This window comes from Cervus elaphus, chromosome 15 (genome assembly GCF_910594005.1).
Source record: "Cervus elaphus chromosome 15, mCerEla1.1, whole genome shotgun sequence".
Lineage (NCBI taxonomy): Eukaryota > Metazoa > Chordata > Mammalia > Artiodactyla > Cervidae > Cervus > Cervus elaphus.
The window spans coordinates 29,078,311-29,104,306 of NC_057829.1; the positions used below are offsets into that span (position 1 = coordinate 29,078,311).

Sequence of the window (25,996 nt, forward strand, 5' to 3'; positions counted from 1 at the left end):
TTTCCAGCCCACTTTCCTGAGCTATAGGCCCAAATATCCAATAGCCTATTCAGGCAGTACCGCTGGATTTTCCACTTCATCCTTTCAGCTCATCCTTTTTTCCTGACGAGGCCTTCTAGGATCAGAGGTCCTTTCTTCATATTGCCTCTCCCTAGAAAGTACTGCATGCCTTCCAACAATTATGAATCTATCAAGATTCAATTCAAAGATCACCCATCTCCTTCCTGCCTCAAGCAGCTTTTCCTGACCTTTTCCTTTTCCTTACCTTCTCTTGGGTAGACTCCCTTTGTGCACCCAACTAAACCTTTTGTAGATATCTGCTATGGCACATTTAACAGTAGTCATAGCATACATTTACCTTACCTGTATTTAACCACATCAACTTAGCAAAAACAAAACACCTCTGAAGGTCATCAATTGCTCCAGAGTTCATGTGAAACAGGAGCCATTTTGCTTCTCCTAATGTGAATGTTGTTAAAAACACACAGCTTTTGTACAGACAGAACAGTAATTTTGTCCGCAGTGGGACATTTGGCAAAATTGGGAGATGTTTTTGGTTGTCACAACCAGAAGGGTTTTACTAGAATCAGTGGGGAGACGCCAAGGATGTTACATTCTACAATGCACTGGGCACCCTCCTACAACAAAGAATTATTCAGCCTGACATGTCAGTAATGTTGAGGTTAAGAAACTCCTTGAGTTAGGCTGATCTTCCTAATAAATCAAATCCTAATAATGGATTTGATCATATAATTTCCTTGATTAAACTCTACTAGCTTCCCACTGAAAGCAGAATAAAATCCAAACTCAAAAGCCACTGTCTATTATGCCCCATATACTCTGGCCCCTGCCTACCTTGTTGACTTCATCCCTCTTCATCTTCCTTCTCAAGCAGTAAACTGTGATCAAAATGACCTTCGGTCTAAACATACCAGCCTTGTGACCAAATACACCAGACATTCTCAGGATCATTGCACTTGTTATTGCTCCAACTTAGAATGTTCACCATTGTATATCTCAAATATCATCCATCTCCTCAGAAAGGTACGTATTCCCTGAGCACTGTAGCGTAAGTAGCCCCACTGCCACCAATACCACCACCAGTTAAACACGCTGATTACCCTATTTAATTTTCTTTGTAGCACTTAAAAGCAGATCACGTTCCGTATTTACTGTTTGTCGTCTCCCTCTGCTGCCCTCAGAATGTATGCTCCTTGAGAACAGGGGTATCTCTAGTGACTAGAAATAAATGTTCAATAAATCCTTTGTTGACTACAACAGGGCCCCCCAAACTCAAGCCAATTATTTCATTCAGTGATCAACTAAAGAGTTTTTTTTTCTCTTCCCAATACTGGAGAAGAAAACTGGTTCTGATAAGACTTGTTGAGAGAAGGATATGTTGGAATCCTCAATAGAGTATTATCCTAAGGGAATTTCAATGTAGTTTTGAAAATACAGATTTTTTTTTTTTTACTTCATATGCTGACTTTAGAAAATATAACTCATTATATTGCTCCTGCTTTTGTCAGTCTTCTCCTAGTAAACTGTAAACACTTTAAGGGCAAAAGCAAACTTAGAATCCTCAGCATTTAGCATGAAGTGAAGGCACTTTCATGTACTGTCATCACTACTGTAAGTTGGAAATTTTTGTGTCACCCATTACCATGTGGTTTCTGTCTCCTGATTAGATTCTTAGCTATATCACACTTCACACATAAGAATCAGTAATCAAGCCCTATGTATTTTACTTACATGTTCTAGCTACAAAATGTCATTATCTACCTATTTGCTTTCCTCATTACAGCTAGAAATTACCTCTTCTTTGCCATACCTTCTGTAAACGACTTTAGCTGACATGTACATCATCTGAACCATAAAAATGGCATTCCCACCCATTTTTCCACTGTCAAGCCATCTTGCACAGTGAATTCAATCTACTTATGTTCTGAATAAAATTTAAAGTGGTATGTTTTCAGTAATAGCTACCATTTATTAATTACATACTATGTGCTAGGCACTATGGTAAGCACTTAACAAATATTCTTTTATACTCTCTGATTTAAAAAACTGTTTTTTGGTAATAGCTTCATTTTAATTCACTGATATAAAGTATACAGTTTAATGGTTTTCAATATAGAGTTGTACCATCACCACAATCAATTTTAGCAAACACACCACCCCCCAAAATAAACCCTGTATGTTTTATCCATCATCCTCAATACCCTCATCAGTCATCTTATGCTGCCACTAATCTACTTTGTTTCCACAGATTTGCGTACTCTAAACATTTTATATAAATGCACTCAGACAATATGTAGTCTTTTGAGACTGGCTTTTCACTTAACATGAAGATGGATGAACGTGTTTTCAAAGTTTATCCATGTGAAGCATGAATTAGTTTTTCATTCTGGTTGTTCAATCACTAAATCATGTCCAGCTCTTTGCAACCCCATGGACTACAGCACACCAGGCTTCCTTGTCCTTCACTATCTCCTGGAGTTTGCTCAGACTCATATCCATTGAGTTGATGATGCTATCCAACCATCTCATCCTCTGTCGCCCTCTTCTCCTCCTGCCCTCAAACCTTCCCAGCATAGCCAAATATTTCATTATATGTACATACCACATTTTATCTATTCACAACTTTATGGACACTTGGGTTATTTTTACTTTTTGGCTATTATGAATAATACTGCTATGAACATTTGTACACAAATGTTTTCATTTCTCATGAGTACATACCTAGGAGAATAGCTGGATCAAATGGTAACTCAATGTTTAACTCCTTGAGAAACTGCCAGACTGTTCTCCAAAGTAGCTGCACAATTTTACATCCCTACTAGTAGTGTATGAGAGTTGCAATTACTCATTAAGACTTATGTTTTTTATTGTTGTCATCCTTGCAAAAGAAGTGCTTTCTTTTATTGTACAAATACCAATTTGATTTGTATTTCCAGATGACTAATGATGTTGAGCATCTTTTCATGTCCTTATTGATCATCTCTATATCTTCTTTGGAGAAACATCTGTTCAGATCATTTTCCCATTTTTATTTTTCATTTTCCCATTTTTAAATTGAGTTTTCTGTCCTTTTATTATTGAGTTGTAAGAGTTCTATATAATATTCTGGATACAAGTGGAGAGGTTGAGGTAACAGCAAGTTGTAGAAACGAATACTTAGGGAATATCCTAATCCCTAAGTGTGATAAGAAATGAGTGACAAAAAAAAAAAAAAAATGGATGACAACAGACAGGGTGTGGTACAGTGACAGGCCCAAAAAGAGAGTTGATGTTAACCACTCCTTTGGCAAGAGAGAAAGCTCCAATCTTGAGATGTTCTATGTAGACAAGTAACACTTGCCAGTGAATAGGAAATAAGATAAGACAAGTGACTTAAGAAGCCCCAAACTGAATTTATTGTGGTGTAGACCAAGTGATAACAAACTGCAGTATATTCAAGTAAAGTCTGATACACCCTGGGATATCTAAAATACAACACAAGGGCAAAAAGTTGCTCTAAAGTTAGAAGTCCTCAAGAGAAACAGGAAAATGAGAAATGTATCTTGAAAAAGCCAGGAAGTAGAACAGTTTGCCAGTCCTTACAACCTCCCCCATGTTCCCAACCACTTATCTGAATTGCTCATTCTTCCACTACTTCAAGTCATTATGACATCTGCATTTTTTTTAGTCCAAACTGCTGTATAAGAAGAAAGTCTTTTTCAAAAGAGTAAGGTGCCATTCTTCTTGGTGCCATGTGGTTCAAGTCAAAAGGTGTAACTTTCTCACGAAGGAAACTGTTAAGAACTTGATGGTCTACAAAGACTGATATGAGGGCCTTCTGCCCTCATCTAGAATCTTGTCTCTAGAAGCAACATGTGGCTAACCTCTTAGAAATGAGTCACATCATACAGGAGCTCCCATTCAGCTTAGAATCTACCAAGACAAGTGAATTAGGTTTACGATATAGTGGATTTGAAAGTTGGCAACAATCTGGCATCAGCAGGTATTTCATCACAGCCTCTCCATTTTCTAGACATCCAGTCATGATCTGGCTCAGCTATTTATACCCTGCCATTTACTTTCTCTTCCAATTGCCTCTTATCCAGCTGACAGGAGCTTCCAAGAAACATGATATAGTAGGCACTGCAGTAAACTGGCTGCTTGTTGGGGTTGGAATAGACCTGTTCAGGTTTAAGGGATGCAAAAGGGTTAGCTCCATAGGCTGTGATGTGTGTATCCAGGTCCACCAAAATCTGCAACGAGGCTGCCAACTCCTGACGGCTATGGAAGACAAAGAAAAAAAAAAAATTGCTCTGCTGATTATGAAAAAGATAGGAGAGGAACTGCTCATTAAACCCCAAAATTACCTAAGGCTGGACTAAGGCAATGGCCATCCCCCTCCCAAATGTCTATACTAACTGCTCAATTAAGTAGCATAGCACTTTGAAGGGATAAGAAAGTCAAGTATGTGAAGGAAGAAAATCCTCACCAGAAGGCAGAAGATGAGCAAAGGGGAGAGAAATGAGCTTATCTATAGAGGTGTGAGTGAATCAAGGAGGTACCACAAAGAAAGGAGGTCAAAACCTGTAAACAGTAATCATTGTAGGGATCTCATAATCACGAAGTAGCAAGAGGGTGGGCAGCCAAGCCTCCATCAAATCTGGGGAAGCATGGAAACCTATGGAACAAAATGAGATGGGAATAGAAAGAGGAAATGCAAAGATAGACCCCAAACAACATAGTTCTATAATTGTGTCCACCCCTCACCTAGCTCACCTCCAATGCTCGTCTACCACCATCACCTACCCTAGATTCTTCAACGGAAAATTATGAACCGAAATATAGCACATAATGATCAAACAGGGTCTTCATTACATTATGCTTAACCTGATCCAATGAAGAGGGCTCCAAAAGTACAAGAGCCAGAATGGAAAACTCCCAGAGGACTGACCCCTTATTCCCCCAAACCAATGGCTCTTACCTGGATGGAATGCCACCACCAAATCTGGATGGGCCATCTGCCCAGTCTCTATCTGCTCCTCCCAGAAGTCATGATAGAGGCCCCTGTGGCCACTAAGCTGAACTGTGCCAGGTTCCAGGAGTGAAGCTGAGGTGCTCTGTGAAAAGCCAGCAGCCACATCTACACCCACCATGATTACATGGAGGCCAAGGTGTCCAGGAAACATGTAGCCAAGCTCATCATAGTCCCCAGGACGAGTGAGGAATGTCTCTGCATGAGAAGCGCCAACCACGTGCACTGTGCTTCCCCCAACCTTCCCAACATTTATTCCCAAGGCCCGAAGCCCAAAGCCCAGTGTCAAGGGCCGTGACAAGACATCCGTCAGCAACCGCTTCAAAGAGCCCTTCAGGACATCTGGGTCTGGTCTTGGCCGTCTCACACTGGCCCACAGGGTGGTCATGGCCTGACTGTCAAGCACAGCATCCAGTGTATCATCTAGCTGTAAACATCGCATAGAAAACCAGGTGTCCCAACCCTGTACAACTTCAGTCAGCCATGACCAAGGTCCTGAGGGTAGGACAAAATCACCTGTAGGAAAGAAGGAATAAGAAGTGATCTAATCCTTTCCTGACTTCAATATTCCCTCTATGTTCATTCTCCCAACCTGTCACCACAACTGCAGCCCCACTCCCCTGTCCCATTCGGTTCCTCTTTTTTTTTTTGAAACATGCTTTCATATGACCTTTATGGCAGAGTTCCCAATACCGTCACTCTACCTGTGACCAGAAGCCATTCCATGAGACGGTCCACAGCTACAAGACACAGTTCTTGACAAACCTTCCTGTGTGCTGGCCAGTCTGACCTCTGGCACTCTGGACCACAGTAATAGACATTTCTGCACCTGAGAGAATGAGCCCCAGAAATAGATGTTCCTATACCTCATAGGTGAATGGGGGACGCCTGGGGAAGGGAACTGATATTTCCGCACCTAGGAAGAGAGATCACTGGGTGAGGAAGGTAGAGAGAGGAGCGACAGCTGCTGCACCAAATTTGGGGACTACGTTTAGCAGAGGAGGAAGGAGAGTGTGGGAATGCAATTTTTCCCTTGGATCAGAGTGACACTTCAGCCTCTATCTATAACTAACTTTTTACATCTCTTATAGAAAATTAAAAAAAAGAAAGCCCACCAGGAGTTTGTAGATGCTCTATTATCACAAGCTTGGCCTCAACCTCCTCAGAACATATATGGTCTTAATACTTAAGTACTCAAGAGAAGAGAGGTAGAAAGGATTATATTCTGATCTCTGTCTAACCTCCCCATACCAAAATAAACATGAACCTTATAAGCAAGTCTTTTCTAATTTCTCTGTGGCCTAGATCAGACAAAATGAGGAGTGAGCCTAAAGTTATGAAGGTCTGAAATGTCTAAAGGTGTTACAAGTCTCAGACCTCTCTTCCTTCAATGAAGTCTTGGAACAGGATCATTCCAGAAGTTTCCCCAACCAGCTCCTGACTAATCACCTTTTGCAGTGCCGGAAGACCTTGGAGTCTGAAAGTCCACTGGGGAGTGCTTTACAGTAAGCACAGAATCGGAATGTGTCCTCCATCTTCTGGAACATTTCTTCAAGGCATCGATATCCAAAGCCTGACACAGGAGTACCCCCGTCTAGCACCAACCTGCAGAGAAAGTATGGAGAAGGAATGGCAACAGGAAAAGTATCTCCAAAATTTCTCATGATACCTACCCTAACTTCTATATATTTTCACTTCTCCTACTCCCATCATTTCTCATTTAAGCAAATCATATTTCTTTTATAGTATAAAACTGGCACAATTTGGGATGAGAAAATTCCTCATTGCAAATACCCCGTATTTCCCAAGCTACACTTCCTCTCCACCTTCTGCCAGAGACAATATATCACTCTTGCACAGAGGAAGTCACTCACTTGTATTCTTCATAGCTTTTCATGTTCAGTTTTTGAAGGATCAGCTGGGATAGGCCAGGAACATTATTCTCCAAGGAGAAGAAACCAAGTGAATCAATGCTAGGGCCAGGTTTAGAGAGGCTCAGAGGCACAGGAGCCACAGCTGCAGGTGGGGTCTCAACCACGGGAGCCACTGATGAGGGGGATTTCTTGTGCCTTCGTCGTCGGGACCGTGGAGCCATGGCCTGTCCAATAATACCTGGGGACTACATGTAGAACAGATACGGAATGGAAGTTTGTAAGTTGGACACACGTGATGTGTTTTCATATGTTTGACCTTTTACTTGTCATTCTAGTCTCTCAGGCCCAGGTAATAGTAAGATTTATTTCATATCTACTGATTACTGATCACCACACGCAGTTATAAAAAAGAGAATTAATTATATGTGAATATAATTATGCATATATGTTTTACACGTGAAGTTCTATATATAATATAGATGCTTAGAAAAAGTCTGGGATGGCTCATGTAAAACTGATAACAGTTATTTTTCCTCTGAGAAGGGGCAAAGGCCCTGCAATGGGAACTAGGTCAATGAAAGGGAACTTTAGACTTCTTTGCAATGTGTGACTTCTTATACAAAGAATATATTCATATACTACTAGTGTGTTCCTAAAAATCAACTTAAAATAGAGGAAAAAGCAAGGGAGGTTTTGGTTGTCCAAAACTACCATGTAATTGGAGAAATAATCAATCTAATCTAGTTGGAAAAGGAAAACATTCATTTTAGAAGACCTATCATCACATTTATAAGCAATAAACCCAAAAGTAGAAATCAAATGGATATAAATGAGCACTAGCACTTACAATGCTGAGTTATATAGTTGGAGCAAGTTATATGTAGTATTAGTTAAATCTCCTAAAGAGATGACTTCTGAAGTACAACTAAGCCCACATTCACCAACTACCTAGTAAGAACTCTGTGATATCCTCCTTTCCTGGCCTGTCTTCTATTCCTTTTACAAGGACTGAGTAAATGAAAGAGACTATATTGGAAAAAATTAAAACACCTATTCATTCAATAAATACTTACTGATAAACAGATAAAATCTTCACAAAATACCGTAACAGAAACAAATGTGAAAAAAATATACTGAACATTTAAATGTCTTATAGAAGGGTTAGATGTAAACTATAACAAAAGGCAGTGTATAAATCTTACAAGAAAAATGAAACTAAAGCACTAATGGGAGATCAGAAGAGAGTCTCTTCAGTTGGTGAGCTACAAGAAGATTTTATGAAGCAGGTAGCAGTTGGAATAGACCATTAAGTATGGTGATGTTTTGAATATACAAATACAGGGAAAGAGGAATTCTAAGCACAAAGAAGAGCATGAGCATAAGAAATGTAGGTGGAAAAAAAAAAAAAAAAAGAAATGTAGGTGGGAAAATTCTGGGAACTAAGGAACTAGAATGGTTTGAGTTTAATTATTAAGTCTAAAGACCTAACTGTAAGAGATAAAACTATAAAATCTTAAAAGAACACAGGAGAAAAGTTTCATGATACTGGATTTGGCAAGTTCTTGAATGTGACACAAAAAGAACAAGCAATAAAATAAAAAAGATAACTTGGACTGCATCAAAATTTTAAAACTTCTGTGCATCAAAGGACAGAGTGAAATGACAACCCACAGAATGGGAAAGGATATTTGTAAATCACAAATCTGATGAGAGATTAATATCCTGAATATGTGAAGAACTTCTAAAACTCAACAAATGGCCCAATTAAAACTGGGCAAAAGTCTTGAACAGACATTTCTCCAAAGAAAATATACAAATTGCCAATAAGCATATGATGCTAAACATTACTAATCAAAGGCTAATCAAAACAGGGAGACAACACTTCACTCCCACTAGGATGGCTATTATCAAAATACTAGAAATTAACAAAAGTGTTGGTGAGGATATGGAAAAACTAGAACCTTCCCGCACTGATCGTAGAAGGACAAAATGGTGCAGCTGCTTTGCAAAACAGTATGGCAGCTCTGCAAAAAGTTAAATATAGAATTACCATATGACTCAGCAATTTCACTCTTAGGTATATACTCAAAATAACTAAATACATGCACACAAACAAATGCTTATAGACAAATGTTCATAGCAGCACTATTCATAATAGTCAAAAGGCAGAAACAAACTAAAGGTCACCAAAAGATGAATGAATAAACAAACTGGGAGACATATACATATACACATACACATACATACATATAAATTCAGCCATTAAAAGAAATGGATACTGATACATGCTACAATGTGGATAAGTTATGCTAAGTGAAAGAAGCCAGACATAAAACAACACATTATATGATTCTAATTTTATGAAGTATCAAGAATAGGTAAATCCAAAGACAGCAGATCAATGGTTGTCAAGGGCTGGGTTAAAGGAGGAATGAGGAGTAACTGCTTAATGGTGTTTTGGGGGGGGAGTGACGAAAATGTTTTAGAACTAGATAGAGGTGATGGTTGCACAATAATGTGAATGTACTAAATGTCATTTAATTGCTCATTTTAAAAGGATTAATTTTGTTATGTGAATTTCACCTCAATTAAAAAAAAGAAAAGAAAAGAAAGGTATCTACAAGAGCTTTTGAAGCTAAAAAGTTGTTTTGCTCCCCAGATAAAATGCCTCCAGGTACAGGGAAATGACAGGATATGACAATGCTGACAGTGGCTGGTTTTACTGTGAATGAGTTAACTATTAAAGTTCAAATCAAGAATTGTGCTCTGCTTCAAAAATGGTCTAACGCTGAATCCTTCTGGACCTGATCTGTTGGGGAGAATGCTCATTCAGCTGAGATATAGGTGGCACAACAATCAAACAAACACTCTCCCCAAATCATCCAGCTAACACACATCACTTTACAACATGGCTCTTGTAAGCCACTGTTCCCAGGCTAATGGAAGAACTAATTTGATTTCCTTTGTACTTTCTTTCTCTTCATCCTTTCATTCTACCTTTGTATTCTTTCCCCTCATTGCATAAATGAACGAACAGTTTCAAAGTCCACGAAACAGAAATAACTAAGCTCATCTGCATATCATATCTTCTATATTCCCACCAATAAAGAAAAAAATTAGACCTAAAGATAGTACATTATTTTAGGATTTAAGAGTCATCTCTCTTTACTAAAGGGTGGATGGAATTGCCCTCACGCCTTAGGACCCCATTTCAAAAAACTGACCTGGCTTTTCCCTCCACTTTTAATCACCAAGCATTTGCTTCACTAGGATTCTTCTACTCTCTCTACTCAGCCCCCTCTGGCAAGACATCACCTTCTTAAACCTTGAAAGAATGGACTTTTCTTTATAGGTTTGGAGGAAAAGTATTTTTGAGAGAAATCAAGTCTTAAATTCCAAAAGTAGTATCTTTCTGATATTCAACCAAAGGCCTTTATTCTGCAATAGAAGCCAATTAAGACCAGAAGGGTACTTATCTGCCTTTCCAAAGAGAGGTCCTTCCTCCAATGGAAGATTAAGTCCAAAGGAAGACTGGTTGAACTGGATAGAAGTCAAGGGATCACACAGTGTGGGGAGGTATGGTGTTGGTGAAATCCCTGATGTCATACTTGCCTCTGTGTCTGGAGTGGGTTCCTGATACAAATGGACTAATTTTCTGGCAGGAAGGTAAGAAGGTGGGAATGAGAAGCCAGATCTTTGCCTTTGCATCTGTATATATCATCAGGCTCATGTCTGAATTTGTGTACCCAGATCCCCTGGTCCTAACTTTCCTGCAATGAGATCCAGGATCCTTCAAGTCTGGGGGTGGGGGTGGGGGCTGACCTGAGAGAAACAAAGGCAGTGACTTGGGCTTTAATTTATTCTCAGTATATAGAGAGAACACCAACACCAAGCACTGGAGAGGAGACATGAATTCGATGGCCTACAAAAACTTATCTTTCATCTCTAAATTCCCTAAAATATTACCTAGCCTATTCTCACACCTAGGTTTCCCACCTTCCCTGCTCCTTACCACCAACAGACTCAAATTTCACCAAATCATACTCATCTTTTCACCATCTCCAGACCAGTGAGGCTTATCTAATTTTCTCTAATTCACCAGCAAACAAAAAAATGTCTTTAGGGAGGTAGGGAAGAGAAAGGTAAGTGAAGCTAGTCACTGGGGATCCTCAAAAAGGGCTGGGAAAGAGAAAAAGGAGAAATACATTAGGACCATTGCTATTATGACCACATTTAGCTGCCTAATCAGTGATTAACACTCCCTTAGGTGATAAATTCTTTACTTAACTATAAACTAAGCAAGCAGAGGAGTTGATGGAAAAGTAACTTACCCTGCTAAGCCCTCAGCTTCCTTCCTTCTCTCTTTCTTCCAAGTGAAGTAAATGCTTGATCTCCTCAGATCTAGGTTGTGGCTGATTTGCAGCTGTCCCTTCATATCACTTTCATTTGCAAACTGCTGAAATGCTGGGTCTCTGTGATTAGGTGTGCCCTGCCAACCAGACAGACAACACTGAATTCTCTCTAACGAGGCAAGTAAGGGCCTGGCCCCCTGCCCATGAACTTCTCTCTTTCTGACCTTCCTTGTCTGCCAAGAAGGCTCAGACTCTGTCAACACTCCCAAGCTCACCAAAGGCCAAGGCGGCTGAGGAAAGGTGAAGCCTACTGCTTCCTGGACCTCTCTCACTAAGACAACATTTCTGCTCCCAGTCCACAACATCAAGAATAAGCCCCGGGGGTTAGTTCAGAAGTCAGTATTTGATACACAGTAGCACAGAGAAACAGGAACTCCTACAGTTCTAAGATGTCAACCTAGACCCAAGAAGGGTTCTCACAAGCCCAGAGTCCTTTTTAGTATAACAAACACTGCTCTAACTCAACTTGACAACTTAAGTACAAATATAATGCCCAGAAAAGAAGAACAGAAATAGTCATTTAATGGTAAACAAAGGGAAATCAGTTTTAGGAGAAACATCCAGAATTAATTTGTAAAATTCAATTTCCCTGAAAAGAGAGCAACACACTTTCTGAGGAGATGTCATCAGGGTATTCCACCTGTTTATTTTAAAAGAGGAATAGGGACTTTCCTCATGGTCCAGTAGTTAAGACTCTGAGCTGCCACCGCAGGGGATGTGAGTTGGACCCACACGATGTGGCAAAAAAAAAAAAAAAGGAATAAAATTTTCTGGCATATTAATGTAAGCAAGATCAATATATTAATGACTAAAAATACACTATTTCTAGGAACAGAAAAAAACAGAAAACAATCAACTCAAATATCTCATTCCTTCCTATAATGGATGCTGATCCAGAGAATTTTTGATTCCACATTCCTAGCTCCTTGTCACTTAGAGCTATTAAGCACCAGAACCTATCAGAAGTTGCTAGTGCATGGTTCTGTATGACTCTAAGACCTGACTGCTCACATCTGGCCCCAGCTATGTCACTTACCTGCTTCTGGGAACATCATCAAACTAGGGAACAGAACCACTTGCAGTGAGGTCCTGGACCGTGGCAAGTAAATCTACATATGAACAGATGCAGAGAGTGGATTCCAAGAAAACCTCAAACTGCAGAAGCACAAACTACAAGCAGGGAAGGTGGAAGAAAAGTGTTAAGGATGCAAAAAAAAAAAACAACAACAAACCATTACATAACATTATGTAGAATAGCTGTGGAAAAGGAAAATCAGTTGCAATAGGCAAAAATCCTGAATAAAATAAGGATAATTCATTTTAAGCAAAGGTTTCAGGCCAAATTCAAATTTAACTGGTACAGCATTTAAGGGTTTTGAGGTTTGTTAGTGGTTGAACTGCAAAAGGTCAAAGAAGTCAGATTGTCTTTTCGAACTCAGAATGTCATCTTTGAATGTAAAGGGAGATGATATATAGGAAAAATTTGATATTGAATAGCAATTTTACCAACATTACTACTATTCTGGTAGACATTTAAATTTATAATTTAGGAAGATCTGAACTTTTCACAACTTGCATTCATCATCAATTGTTTTTAAAAAACTTTAAAAATACTTCTATAGTTCATTGTGAAACTAGTTAAAAGACAGACTAGAAAGAGTTTCCTACTCAACAAATAGGAAAGGATCTATGAGACACTGGGTGATAATATTCTACCACTCTTCATGTATACCACCTTTTCTGAATTCCATTCCTTCCTCTTATTTTCTTTTTAATTTTTACCATTAACCTGAATTCTTCTGCTTTGCTAATGATGCTTCATGTTTACCTATGCTTCCATAAATACTATATAACCCTAGTGATGGACCTAAGGACTAAAGAAGTTAATACTACTTGATATATCAGTTAAGCTCTTAATTTAGAAATGATATTACAGCAAGAAGCTGTAATGATTAACAATTTGAGCTCTCTTTGCTACCAAAAACTAGGCAAGTATAAATATTTTAATTTAATGTTTCATAACGTATAATTAATGTTGAAAACTTGTAATCAAACTTCCTATACAGTTATACTATAAAATGTTGCACAAAATGCAAATTTCCCTCAATTTGCAAAGTCCTATACTTATTTTGATTAGAAAGGAGTATAATGGCAGTATCATTTTTTTCTTATTGTTAAAACACCTAATATATTCCAAATACTACTGTAACAAAATTATAGACAATAACATTTTCTTTCAATTAAAAGTTAACTGAAACACTGGTTTTAAATAATAGATTTAGGCCTATAATAGGCATCCAGAGTCTCCTAGCACTCAGTTACTAGTACTCATATAAAACAAGTGTAATCAAAGTTTTTTTTAAAAACAAGAGCAAAATTTATGAAAATAAGAATTTAATTCATCAAATTAGCATTAACTATTCAGGAGATAATTTTCTCTTAAGGATATATCCCAATTCTATTAACTGGATTTTCTGATTTGTAGGAGAAGGTCAAATCAGACTACATCTTCCAAATAAAACCCAACACAGAGATAGGAGCAGCGGCCCATGCATGGAATTTATTGTGTGCTACTGTTTATAAAATACTCGAATAGTCCTGCACATGCATAATATTTCCAACTTAGACAGGAGACCATACAGGGTGCACTTTCTGGCAAACAAACAATAGATGGTTCCGCTGCCTGGAGCTCTGAGTTGTATTCCAGGGCATGAGGGAAGCAAGCCACCAAAGGAAAGGTAAATACCAAACTGCAGTGGCAGTCAATACAGGCCAGTAATTGTGAAAAATCAGCACATGGTTCCATCTAGTTTAACCAAGCAGTTCTGTAACTATCAAAAGAAAATGTTCAACATGCAGTCTTGACTCTTATGCTTCCACTAACATCTGAATGACTGAACAGAACCATTGCTTCTGTGCTGCACTGCGTAATCAAAACACTTCCAGAACATTTTAAAATTTCCTTTGCATCAAAACATAAAACGATAGAAAGCCAGCAGTAAATCGCCCTGGTGGCTGTATAAGCAACTTGAGTACTCACAATAAACTAAAATTTCTCATAACATCTAGGTAACCTATACATGTCGTACCTGTACATCATAGGTCTATATATTAAATATCTGCAAAATTAAAACATGCATACACAAAATACGTCAAGTTTTACAGACATGATTTGAATTAAAATTACTTTGACAATGTACAAACTTCTTTTTAAAGTACCTTAAATGAGTAATTCTGTAATTCTTCATAATTCTGAAATTTAGAGATTTTCTTCTTAAATCTGTGGGGTTTAAATCTCAAAAGATCTGGACAAGAAAGATTCTAATTAGTTTTTGGATTTGTGTTCAAGTAAGAGAGTCTGCCTACAAATAGGTTATGCATTCGTAATTGAAAAATACCAAGACTATATTACAGAATTAGCCACATTTAAGAACTATAGACCTGAGGTCAGCATTTTGTTTAAATGCCAACTGGGTTTCTCAGCATTTTGCCCATAATTCAAAATACAGCTTAGTAACCTCGGAAATGTATTTTAAGACCATGCTAATTCATCCTTTAAAGACATTTCATGGAAAAAAAAAAGTCCACATTAGCTCTTAGGATTGTATTTGAAGTTATGGGTGAAAAACAAAATCTAATTCTACTGAGGGGAAAAAGAAATCTCATTTGTAAACTTAAATGTGTGAACCACAAGCATAAATGGAGGTGCAGTCGCCCTCCACTGGAAATTGCCCCAAGCCCCTTGCTCACTGCTCTCCACCTTGGCAGCGATGACCCAATCTTATCAGTTAGCACATGTCCCAGGGCCCTCAAGCCTCCATCCAGGAAGGGGGCTGGGGTCTCAAAAGCACAATGGTTTCTCCAGAGGGACTGTGACATTGACAGTCAGCTTGGCCGACCCCTCCAGTTCCTCGGGTGATCTGTCCATTTGGGGCCCGAGATGTGAGAGTCCCTGGGAAGCCGTGGGTCACTGGGCACCATGGTTGCCAGTCCCGTGGTTCTCAGTGGCATGTGCGGTGTTCAGAGAATTGAAACCATCTTGCTGTACAGCATCTTTCCGGGGTGGCATTCTCTCATTGATCCTATCCAAACCCTTTGCCTCTTCAAAACTGCAGATTCTATGTGGTGGAGAGAATCCTCGTATTGCTTAACAAAATGCAAATTTGATAAGTCAGTAATTGAAAAACATTTCTGAGATTTCAAAAACATAATTAATGATTTTTAAGAAGAAAGAAATTAGTTGTACACAGCAACATTTAAACTGTACTGAAACTGAAGCCTATCCCCATTCCAGATTTCCCCTTAAAATATGAAACATTTAAACCTAAATATAAACATGATAGCTTCATAGATGACAAGTGTTAGCATAGCCTTAAAAAAACAAGACACAAAAATAGCCCTCCCCTGACCCTGAGATCTCCAGGCAATGGTCTCAGGGTCTCAGCCTGACTCCTACTTCATCAATTATCTCCTACCTCAGGCTCTAAAATCAACAGTGGCTATCACAGTAAGACAGCAACAAGAATAGGGGCAAGTGAGGAGGCTAAACAAAGTTAATCCTTGACATACAAATCTGTACCAAGAACACGGGAGGAGAAAAGAAATAAAGCTAAAATTTAGCAATTAGAACTACCTTGGAGGACAAGGTATCATCACTCCATCACCACCAATATGAAATGAAAAAGGTGGGAAATGCCTCCAGGAGTTAGATCTGTGTTTGTAGGTAATAAAAAGTATTTAGAGTTTCATATTTAGGAGATGCTTTCCTTAATTCACTAGCTATTCATCGCCTATTTTTTGGAAACCCAAATCAAAATAGACAGCAATCCTCTTTCAACTGGTATGGTTTCTTATTCACTTCATCTGGAGTGATGTATCCTCTATTATTAAAATGTGCATAGAAAAGATTTCCATACTATTGATTATGATCTAGTTCCTTTAATATGCAATCCCTGAGACTCAAAACTCTGTGCATGTGAACCAAATAAATGGTTGGGGCAGCAAAGCTTTCAGCAACGTGTACTACCAAGTCAATACATGATACACATGAATACACTATTACCAGCAAACAACAGCCCAAACTGCAGCACAAAATCATAGTGACAGCTCCTGCACTCTCAAGGGAATTACTGAAAATGACTTTATCATTTTTTTATCACGGGAATACCAAACCTGTATCTAGAGAGGATTTCACTCAAGAATATAAAAACCTGAGTAGCAAAGAATCATGCAAAATATGGAACAGATCTTCATTTGCAACTATAAATGCTGTAATATTATAGCATAACATGCTGTACTCTAAAGAATTCTGGAACATTAAATGCTGGTCTCATTACTATACTAGAAAAGGGAAAAAAACAAATCGTCACTATGGAAATCAGTCCTTGTGATTTAAAAAAAAAAGAAGAAGAAGAAGATACGACTGTTAAACTTGATGAGTCAGTGAGTCTGATTCATCTTGGGCTGTGCAAGCTAGAAGTAAGACACACCCATAGGACATTCTCTGATGCCCACCCACACACCACAGATCTCTGCCCAGCGCAAGGACTCTGATCGTACCTTTTTCAGCCTCAATAGCCTCAACTGTGGCTGTACAGAAGTGAGCAGAGGCATGCAAAATGAATGAGAGAGATGAGAAGGGTCATATTGTACAGAAGAAAAGGCAATGATCACTTAAAAAATATAACAGTACCCCATACTACATCATCATTTACAATTTAACATATATAGTACCCATATTAGAGAACCCCATCCAATCCCCCAATTCCTGACACAGCACAGTTTACACACAGCACTAAGACACCATCGCTCAATGCACAGAACACACAGACCTATTATAAACACAGACACCTCAGCATCCATGCAAATGCTAGTATTAATTATCCATCTTGAATTCAGTATTTTGATGGCCTTAGAATTTTTCAATATGTTTATTATATCACATCCATAACAATCACAAGGATATCTCTAGGATGAAATTATGAAATTCTCTAGGGTGAAACCATGATGGTAGAATTGTAGCAGAGCAAACAGAAGGAAATTCTTTTCTTTCATGCCTAACTGAAATAACACTTATCACCAGTTGGTTCCCTAAGATATAAACTAGAAGGAGTCTAGCAATGCTTTTCCTGTCACTTCTAATTCATAGAGTGAAGCATAAGCTGCAGAAGTTGCTATGTTCAGAGGACAATGAAATAAAATTTGTGGGCAGTAAACTTGGTAAGTTACACTAACTAGAACAGTTTTGTGGTCCTATCCTTTGTGGGTAATCTAAAAGTACTCTGCTCATGTACTAGGATCTTCCTTTCTATTCTAACATTGGTGTTCCAAATATCTAAAGATATTAACATATATAGCCTTAAAAAAAATCCATATATGTTCAGTGTATCATGAACCCAAATTTGCCTCAGATAATAAGATCTTGCATTCTTAACTGAAGATAAAAAGGCTACTGAGCATCTATCTTTTCAAGCCCATCTACCAACTAGAGAGGAATCAAGAGATAGAACTGAGGTCTTACAGGCAATTAAATCCTAATCATTTCATGATATGGACATACATGTAAGTCATATAAATGAAAAATGCATTCTTGATATAGCCTATCTCTGGCCTATTTAGAGAATTTCAACATATTTAGTCATATATTTTTTGTAGTCAAAGATTCTTTGGGCTCAATTCTGGGTTCAAACTGTATGAAGCTCTCACATTCAAGACCAGGATCAAAAACTGCAGAGGACAATATTGTCTGATAATATTGCCAAGTCTTAATTCTTCACTTTACCCCAAGTATACAAAACTCAGAATATTTATAACAATAACATTCATCTCTTCTATTTTGCTTTTTCTACAAGAAGGTCAATTAGAATAATTATTCCTAAAATGACCTTTGAGCAGTATACATGATTTAAAAATGATAAATTTTATCCAAAGCAGTTATTAATATGAAAGGACACTGAAAAATCTAAGGAATCAAAGAAGGCTAAATCAGATAAGTTTGGAGATCTCAATCAGATAGTAAATTGGGGTCCCCCCCAAAAGAAACATGAACACTGAGTAAAGGAAGAATTAATTTTTCTTAACTGCTAAATCATATTACAAATTAAAGCAGATATACTTACTGTATACCCACTGTACAAATCACCACTTAAAAAATCTAGCCCTGTATGCTTGTAAAATACTCTTGTAATTTGTCCACACGGAAAACTGGTATAATTGACCCACCTCTACTGGATCATCCCTGGAATTCTTATTCTTCAAAACATGGACTATTTACTTTATAATTTACAAATTAAATGGGAAAATAAGGTGCCTACCAGAATGTATGCTTTAAAGAACTTGTGGTAACAGAAATGACTTTAGATGAAATATTTCATATTTTGTATTATATATAGTAATAAATTAAAAAACTGATATTACTATAAGAATTGGTATCTATTTGGGTATATCAATAGTTTAAAAAGTCTGTTAAAACTTTTTCAAATTATAAAACTTGACAATATACTTTTGTGGGCTTTTACTTTTATATGTAAAAGCATTTTCTAGGTTAATTTATATTCTCTGCTCTTTCCCAAGGCCTCTAAATGCTTCTAAATCCTTCTAAGAACACAAAAATATACATCACACTCAAAACTGCACACCATGTCAAGCTTGAATGCTTAGAATTCAAAGATCATCTGAAGCTTACACATTAAGCTGGGAAGAAAGAGATCTGATAATTGCAAAATTCTATGTGAAAAGCACTAATTTTCCTCAATTTTTTTCAGTTTTACAGGGCATCTTGACATGGCCTTAGTAAGTTTGAGTACAATGCTATTTCAAACTGTGTTCCTCAGTACTACACAGAATAAGTGATCAAGAGGAAATGGCCTTACTATAACACAGATGGCCACATATTTACTCATAAAGTTCCTAGTGAAGGCGGCATTATAATGGCTAGCTCCCAATCAAACTCCCAGAGGAAAATGAACATAAAATATGATTAACAAATCCTACTCCGTTAGGCAGTTTGTAAAACACTTGAAAAATACTATAAGTTAACTGTAATGTTATTGATAAGACAATTTCAATTTTCTGACAACAGGAAAGAGGTCTCAGAATTTTAAAACTTTCTTTTTGCAATACTTAGCTCTCCATTATTCACATAAGGGTTCATCATGTCTATTAAAAATTTTAAATGTTACATAAATTTTTAAAAACCACACAGGCGATACTACTTCTGTAAGAGTTTTGTTGTTTCAAAATGGGTCTACTCATGCTAGAGAAATCACTTCAATCAAATAGTTAAACCACACTATCAAGATTCATTGCTGGCAGAGCTGTGGAGCTATCTAGTCTCCCAAATTGGACCCCTTAAGCTCAGCACTATCCAGTAACTCACTCTATGCCAGGAATAGACAGTATCTCAGTAAAGCCCTCTTTCAATCCTTCCCTGCAGTTGGGGTGATTTCAAAGTTGGAAGACTGAGCTTCAGGCTGCATGCAAATTATGAATAAACAGAAGTGCTGAGCTATCAACAAAGCATGTAATTAGCAGGTGCTAATTGCAAAATCTGAAAAGGTTTGTTGTGGATACTACATAAAAGTAATATTATACCCAAGGACAACTGAGAGATGACTGTAGTTTAGATTTATTTAAGTATGAGACCCTTCTGGGTTTTTTTTCCTTTTCTGAACAAACAGGAGGAAGTGTACAACAATTTTCAAGCTACTGAAATTCATCCTTTTCTATTACTAGATTTATTGAATGTTTAAGATCTTAATTTGTTTTAATGAAATTCTTTTTAGCTAATCTGCCTAATGCTTATAACATAATAAGAAAAATGAAAGGCAAGAAATATAAAGAGAATCAAAGCACATTTTTTTAAATAAAAAAAATCTTGTTCAAAATGAAAATTTGAAGTTATAATTTCAAAACATACTTGTATATCTCACATATACCAGTGGTGGTAGCAGACAACACAATAACATATAAATAGAACATGTATAGGCTACAAGTAGAAATTATTTGTCTACAGAAAAAAATTCTTTTTATTTATTTATTTAAGCATTTATTATGAGACTAAGTGAAATGAAATTATGAAAAGTCAATCTAATTTAAATTTATTGAAAAATTAAAACTTTCCTGTTTTTTTGCCTTAAAAAATTGACTAACTATAACACCAAAAAGATACTGTCAATCATCACTAAGGAAAACATCAGATCTGTTGCTTCCTGTCTTAATACAACAATGACCCTTGGAGGGCTGTGGTTACAATAAAACATAAAGTAAGGCTTTACATATCACATTTTCTGCTTTCCAACCAAAAAGGAAAGAAATCTAGACTTGGAGTTACTGTGTATAGACTATAACATTCATATCACTTTCTTCTATTTAATCTGTAATGGGCTTTCAGAAAGTCAATCCAGTATTTACACAAATATTTATGCCAAAAAAAACTTGTTTTTCTTAGTATAAAATATTCAACGAGCCAGATTACAGGAATGCTTTACGTATAATTCTTTTTATTTTCATGCAAAATAAAGGCACACTTAATAACACCCTTTCAATTTTGACTTACAAGATTTAAATTCAACCCCTTATAACAATGACTTAATATCTAATGTTACATTCACGTTTAGAATGCACAAAGCACAGCAACAAATGCAGCAAACCTTAAAACAAGGTGCTACAAAGTTGCCTCTACATCAAGACAGATAAAGTGCCTGATAGAGTAATTTAATTTAACATACTTTTACAGACATACAGCTAACCTAAAGAAAGACAGACAGATTTAGGAAAGCAGCTACATCTGCAGAGGAAGGAAACAGCATGTTACAGACAGTCAATTATACATAGAACATTTGACAAACACCACAGAAAACAAACTTTGGCATCATTTACCAGGGTACAAAACCTTGCACAAATGTTTTGGCAAGTGAAGTGCATAAGTAATGTTCTGGGGCTCAAGCAGATTGTTAATTCTAAAATTAACATCTGAAAATATAAGCATAGTCTAATACAATTACATAAATTAAAAAGATAAAAAATAAGAAACTTGGAATTACATTTCCATTTTAAGTAATATGAATATCCTGATTCACATTCTGAAACTGAGGCTTTAAAAAGAAAAGGGTGCATTAGACAAATTAATAAATATTTCAGACATTATGATATGAGTTACTCCCATATCATTTCATGAAAAGCTGAGAGACTGATCATTATTTTCAACTGAAAAGAATACTGATTCTATCAATTTTCTGCCCCGGTCAGGTTCTTAATCAGACACTACCTATCATACAGTATTCTGCTTATGTCAGCTGCTGAGACAAGAACTAAAAAGCAGAAAGAATTCCCTGCATGCATTATGTGTACTGTTAGCAAAAGAGTGAGGTGTGCCCCAGTCCATCTGAGGCACAGCAAGTTGCATAACATCATTACCACTTTGCAGGGTCTGCCGTCCTCCAGCCAACACTCCACTAGGCAACATCCCTGTGGGAGTCAGGCCCTTGAGTGTCAGCACACTTTCACTCTCCTCCCTAGAGCAGAGAGATATAACAAAGATCAGAGACTTCCAACAAGTTCCTAGTTAAAAAGAGGGAACGGGGCCCAGATGAAGGCCATGCATATAGTTTATGACATTTGCTGCTATTACTATATTTTCCTCAATTCCAAGATACACATTTTTCCACATTCTAAATGTTTCAGATATGAGGGTACGCTGTGCAGCTGAGACATATATTGTTTTTCCTGAGAAGTTTTATTAAATATATGTGAGATAGGTATAAACAGCAATAGGTATTGTAAAATTGAGAAAATATGGTATTTCATACACTTTAAAGATAAAATGTCTGATATAAGCAGACTTATTCGCATGCACTCTTAAACCTGGTCTTCCTGAATTAACCCCAGGAAGACAATTTGGGGCTCCAGCATAAAGGAGTTCCTTTATAGATGAGCAAGTTCATCAGGAACACTCTAAAAAGTGCCCCCTCCTTCTTATTCTGCTCTAATCTTCAAGATACAGATCTACTAGTTTCATCACAGAAGGATAAGAGATACCAAAGGTGAGCAATAACAATCAAGGGGTCAAAAATGCTAATTTCAAAGAGACTTGTGTTCCCATTTTCAACATGTAAATATACAACTTCTTTACAGAAAGAATGCTCTATATTGTTTTTAGATATCCAACAGGACACTGTGTGTAGTAAAGCACAATAAAAGTGATTTCTGCAAAACAAATTATTGGAAAAATGTATCATTACCTGAGAACAGAGAAGACCCTTGCCATCTTGCCAATTGCTCGAATTTTATTTCTTATGATTTCTTTCCGGGCTGCAGCTGAACCTACTTTCAATGGAATAAATAGAAAGAAAGACTCAAGTTTAGGGCATCCATACTTATACCATCTTATTAGCCTGTTACACGGTCATCTGAACCAACACCAAGCCCCCTGCCACCAGCTCACATGGAGACTAGATGAACTCATGCCAAAAAGCTTCTCCTTCAATGTTTAGCTCAGCACTGGTCTAATATTGGGATCTGATACAAATACAAATGAAAAGTAATCCACAACTTTGACTCTCACACTACTGACTAATGAGTAAAAGAGCAATGGAAAAGAAACTAGAGTCCAACCCGTACCACAAACCAGAGGACAAAAAAATGGTAACATTCCTACAGTCTGTTTAACTTTCATGAGAGCCTACAGCATGCAGACTAGCAGACTAGAACTGGTAATAGCCTATAGCCTTCTGCTTGGTTAACATAGAAGCCTTTGACATGCAGGCTCGAAATATGCCATCATACTATGACAAAAGAAGCTTCGTTGCTTGAATTTGATCTGAAAATGTGATATGAAGTGACTACTGGGCCCGTGACCCAGAACTAAGAACCATACCCACATTTCAACAATGTAAATCTCAACTTCATGGACTAGAAGTCTTTTAAGGTCATGCAAATACATACAAGCTTTCACATCCCTAGGTGAGTATGACATAAGGAGAGTGACAATGTGAAAAGACTCCCCAAAAAACATGGCTGAAGAGTCACTAATGCTTCATCTCCAAAGGGTTAACTGTGCTGCCTATCACCGATACAGAAGAGGATATATCAAAATAACTGAATATATGCCTGAAAAAAGACTCAAAGGCTGTTATCTTCCTTCCCATGGCCTCCAGAAAGAACAACAATCTCCGTCCTGTTATCTCATATATAGCAACTAGAATCACTCTGGACCCAAGAGTGTGGTTCCTTAGAATGGTGCTTCAACATGATGACAACGCACATATGGAAGCACCATAGTTGAGGAGAAGGTTAAGGAAAGGCTAAAGACACTAGACCAAAAGGGGCCTTAGGTATATGGAGGTCTGAACAACCACCAGTCTTTTGAGCTATAGCATCTCATTTAAAATTCAAGCAGTCCACAAGTACATATAATTAAAAACTAAGATGGTGACTGGACCTTACTGTTAAGTAAACAGAAAAAGAAATTTCAAAGATGAAAACAAAGGACATATTTTAGAGAAAACAGGTTGCACAACCATGTTTATGATGCTCTCAGGGTAATACTATGAGCAATGAAGCTACAGCTTTTACAAATCCGAAATTGTGTGGGTACCATGGTATTACACAGGTATTTTTAAAATGCCAAAAAATGAATTAAAGTTTCAAAATCACAGAATATTAGAATTTGAAGAGACAGTCGAGATACTGCAAAACTCAATTTCCTCATTTTATAGACAAAGAAACTAACTTTACTAAGTATCTCGTCCAAGGACATAAGGATAAATATGATTCTCTTCAAATAAATTAATATAGATACTTTGTTTTAAAATTGATGGAATTTTTTAGTTAGACTGGAGGAGAGGAGTATGGGGATAGGGGAGGATGGCTGTAAGGAGATACATTCATATTTTCAGCTTTAATTATATCTATAAAACTGAATGATATGTAAACTATACTTATTTCAAATTAAAAATTCACTGGAATATAAAAACACTTTACAAATCAGGATTTTAAATCAGTCTACAAACACATCATGCATAATATTAAAGTAAATGTCCACAGTAAAATTACTTTGGGGAATAAGACAGACAATCAAACACCCTAGTCATGCAGGGAAGAGTACAAAACATTACAAATAAGCAAAAGAATGAAATTTTAAAACAAGAGGAATGAAAAAGAGGGAAAAATATTTCCATGCACAGAAAGACAGATATCTTGGAATATGACTTCTAAAAACATCAAATTCTAACTTAGATAAAACTTAAACTAAATTTGCACAAGGCCCAGAGGACTCTGCATAAATATACTCAATGAATGCACTAACTTACATGGACATGAGAATAACTTATGAAGTCATATTTCAAAACGATGTTACTCTGTCTGGTCTGTACCTTTTTTATTGCCATATATGAGCCGTTCTTCAGATGGAGAGTCCAGAAAAAAGGAAGTGAATGATGGAGAAAAGGTGGTTGAGACAAATAAAAAGATAGAGATTTAACTTGGCAGTGGTACTGAAGAATGAATGTAGAAAGAAAGGGAGAAAAATGGAGTCCCTCATACTTGAAATTTGAAAAATGTAGTACCGTAGATCTGGCAAATAAGGAGGGATGCCACTGGGTAGAGCTCTAAAGGAAAGATTTCTTAAAAGATATGTGTTCAGAAGAAATTATGGACAGAATGACTATAATATTTGATGAAAGTAGACAAATTAGGTACAGAAAAAAACACGTGAAAACACATAAGACTGATAAAAGACTGTGCTAACAACAATCGCACATTTATATTAATACCCCTAAGGAAATGTGTCACCCATGGAAGTATGTTAAGTGAAAGGTAATGACACAAATGAGATACAAACTCATGTGGTTCTTCAAGGACACCAAATCTGCAAAATCTGTAGCATACACAGAGAAATGTAGGTAACTTTATAAACTACCTCGGTGAAAAACCTTACCCACTCCCAATAAAAAAAACGCTAAGCCTCCCACACTCCATTATAACAAAAGCCTACAATTTCTTTAAATCAGAATTGTGGAACTTTTGCACATACTCAGGATCAACAGTATGTGCTATCTGTTCCCAATCCAATCTGGGAGTTTGAGAGACATCTTTTTACACAAATAGCAACAGACTGTTTCAACAAGTAATAGCTCTAAGAGTAGGCAGCAAAGACGTTTCATTTGAGCTTTCCATTGTAATGCTGACATACATGATTCCATTACAGAAAATGCAAAGTTTTAGCTTAGTAAAACTATAATACATATGGGTTATCTATTTCCTTTACCAAACTCAAGACAAATATAACTGAAAGAAACAGTATTCATTCTAAATATCATAGAAATCAGTCCTCAAAAATTCCCTTTAATGATTACGTAATACCTCTAAAAGGAATGCTATATGCATATACAAATGCCATATATTTCTGCAAATTTTTGCCTTCAAAAATAAACCCACAGGTATATTAAACAATACAGAATACCAAAGTCCATCACTTAAGAAGAAAGAGTCATTCCTTTGGCCTTGAATATGCAAAAACTACTCTTCTCTTCCTCCCACTCAGAAATCTCCAATCCTACTCTTCCCCTTCCCCCATAGAAAAGCTAAACTCTTATTCTGCCTCCACAGCAATCCCCAACTCAATAAGTTTTCTAAAAAAAAAAAAAATAAGTTTTCTTCCTAAATCAGGTTTCTCTGCA

At 37.0% G+C, this 25,996-nt stretch overlaps 2 protein-coding genes across 10 annotated transcripts in view; both read right to left on the reverse strand.

Annotated features, from left to right (window-relative positions):
* Positions 1-3,393: 3,393 nt before the first annotated feature.
* Positions 3,394-13,705, reverse strand: MSS51 (MSS51 mitochondrial translational activator). 2 transcript variants are annotated; one of them, XM_043924895.1, is made up of 7 exons: positions 11,238-13,705; positions 6,907-7,151; positions 6,482-6,637; positions 5,737-5,861; positions 4,982-5,548; positions 4,585-4,678; positions 3,394-4,281 (listed from the first exon to the last, which is right to left on the reverse strand). In XM_043924895.1, exons 2-7 carry the CDS (start codon positions 7,125-7,127, stop codon positions 4,062-4,064), a joined length of 1,383 nt encoding a protein of 460 aa, XP_043780830.1. In that variant the 5' UTR covers positions 7,128-7,151; positions 11,238-13,705; the 3' UTR covers positions 3,394-4,061. The 2 variants fall into 2 exon arrangements, 1 of the variants encoding a protein (XP_043780830.1); XR_006345233.1 differs by having other exon boundaries at positions 4,142-4,281; positions 4,490-4,678.
* A 147-nt stretch (positions 13,706-13,852) lies between these two features.
* Positions 13,853-25,996, reverse strand: part of PPP3CB (protein phosphatase 3 catalytic subunit beta) — a 47,436-nt gene continuing 35,292 nt past the window's right edge. Inside the window, exons 11-15 of one of the 8 annotated variants that reach the window (XM_043924887.1) lie at positions 24,692-24,718; positions 22,559-22,640; positions 21,735-21,832; positions 16,878-16,907; positions 13,853-15,464 (exon numbers count right to left, since the gene is read on the reverse strand). In XM_043924887.1, coding sequence (XP_043780822.1) covers positions 15,286-15,464; positions 16,878-16,907; positions 21,735-21,832; positions 22,559-22,640; positions 24,692-24,718 — 416 coding nt within the window. In that variant the 3' untranslated portion in view covers positions 13,853-15,285. Of the gene's footprint in view, positions 15,465-16,877; positions 16,908-20,798; positions 21,833-22,558; positions 22,644-24,691; positions 24,719-25,996 lie in introns of those variants that run through there. The other 7 variants (XM_043924886.1, XM_043924890.1, XM_043924888.1 and 4 more) reach the window with 7 other exon arrangements.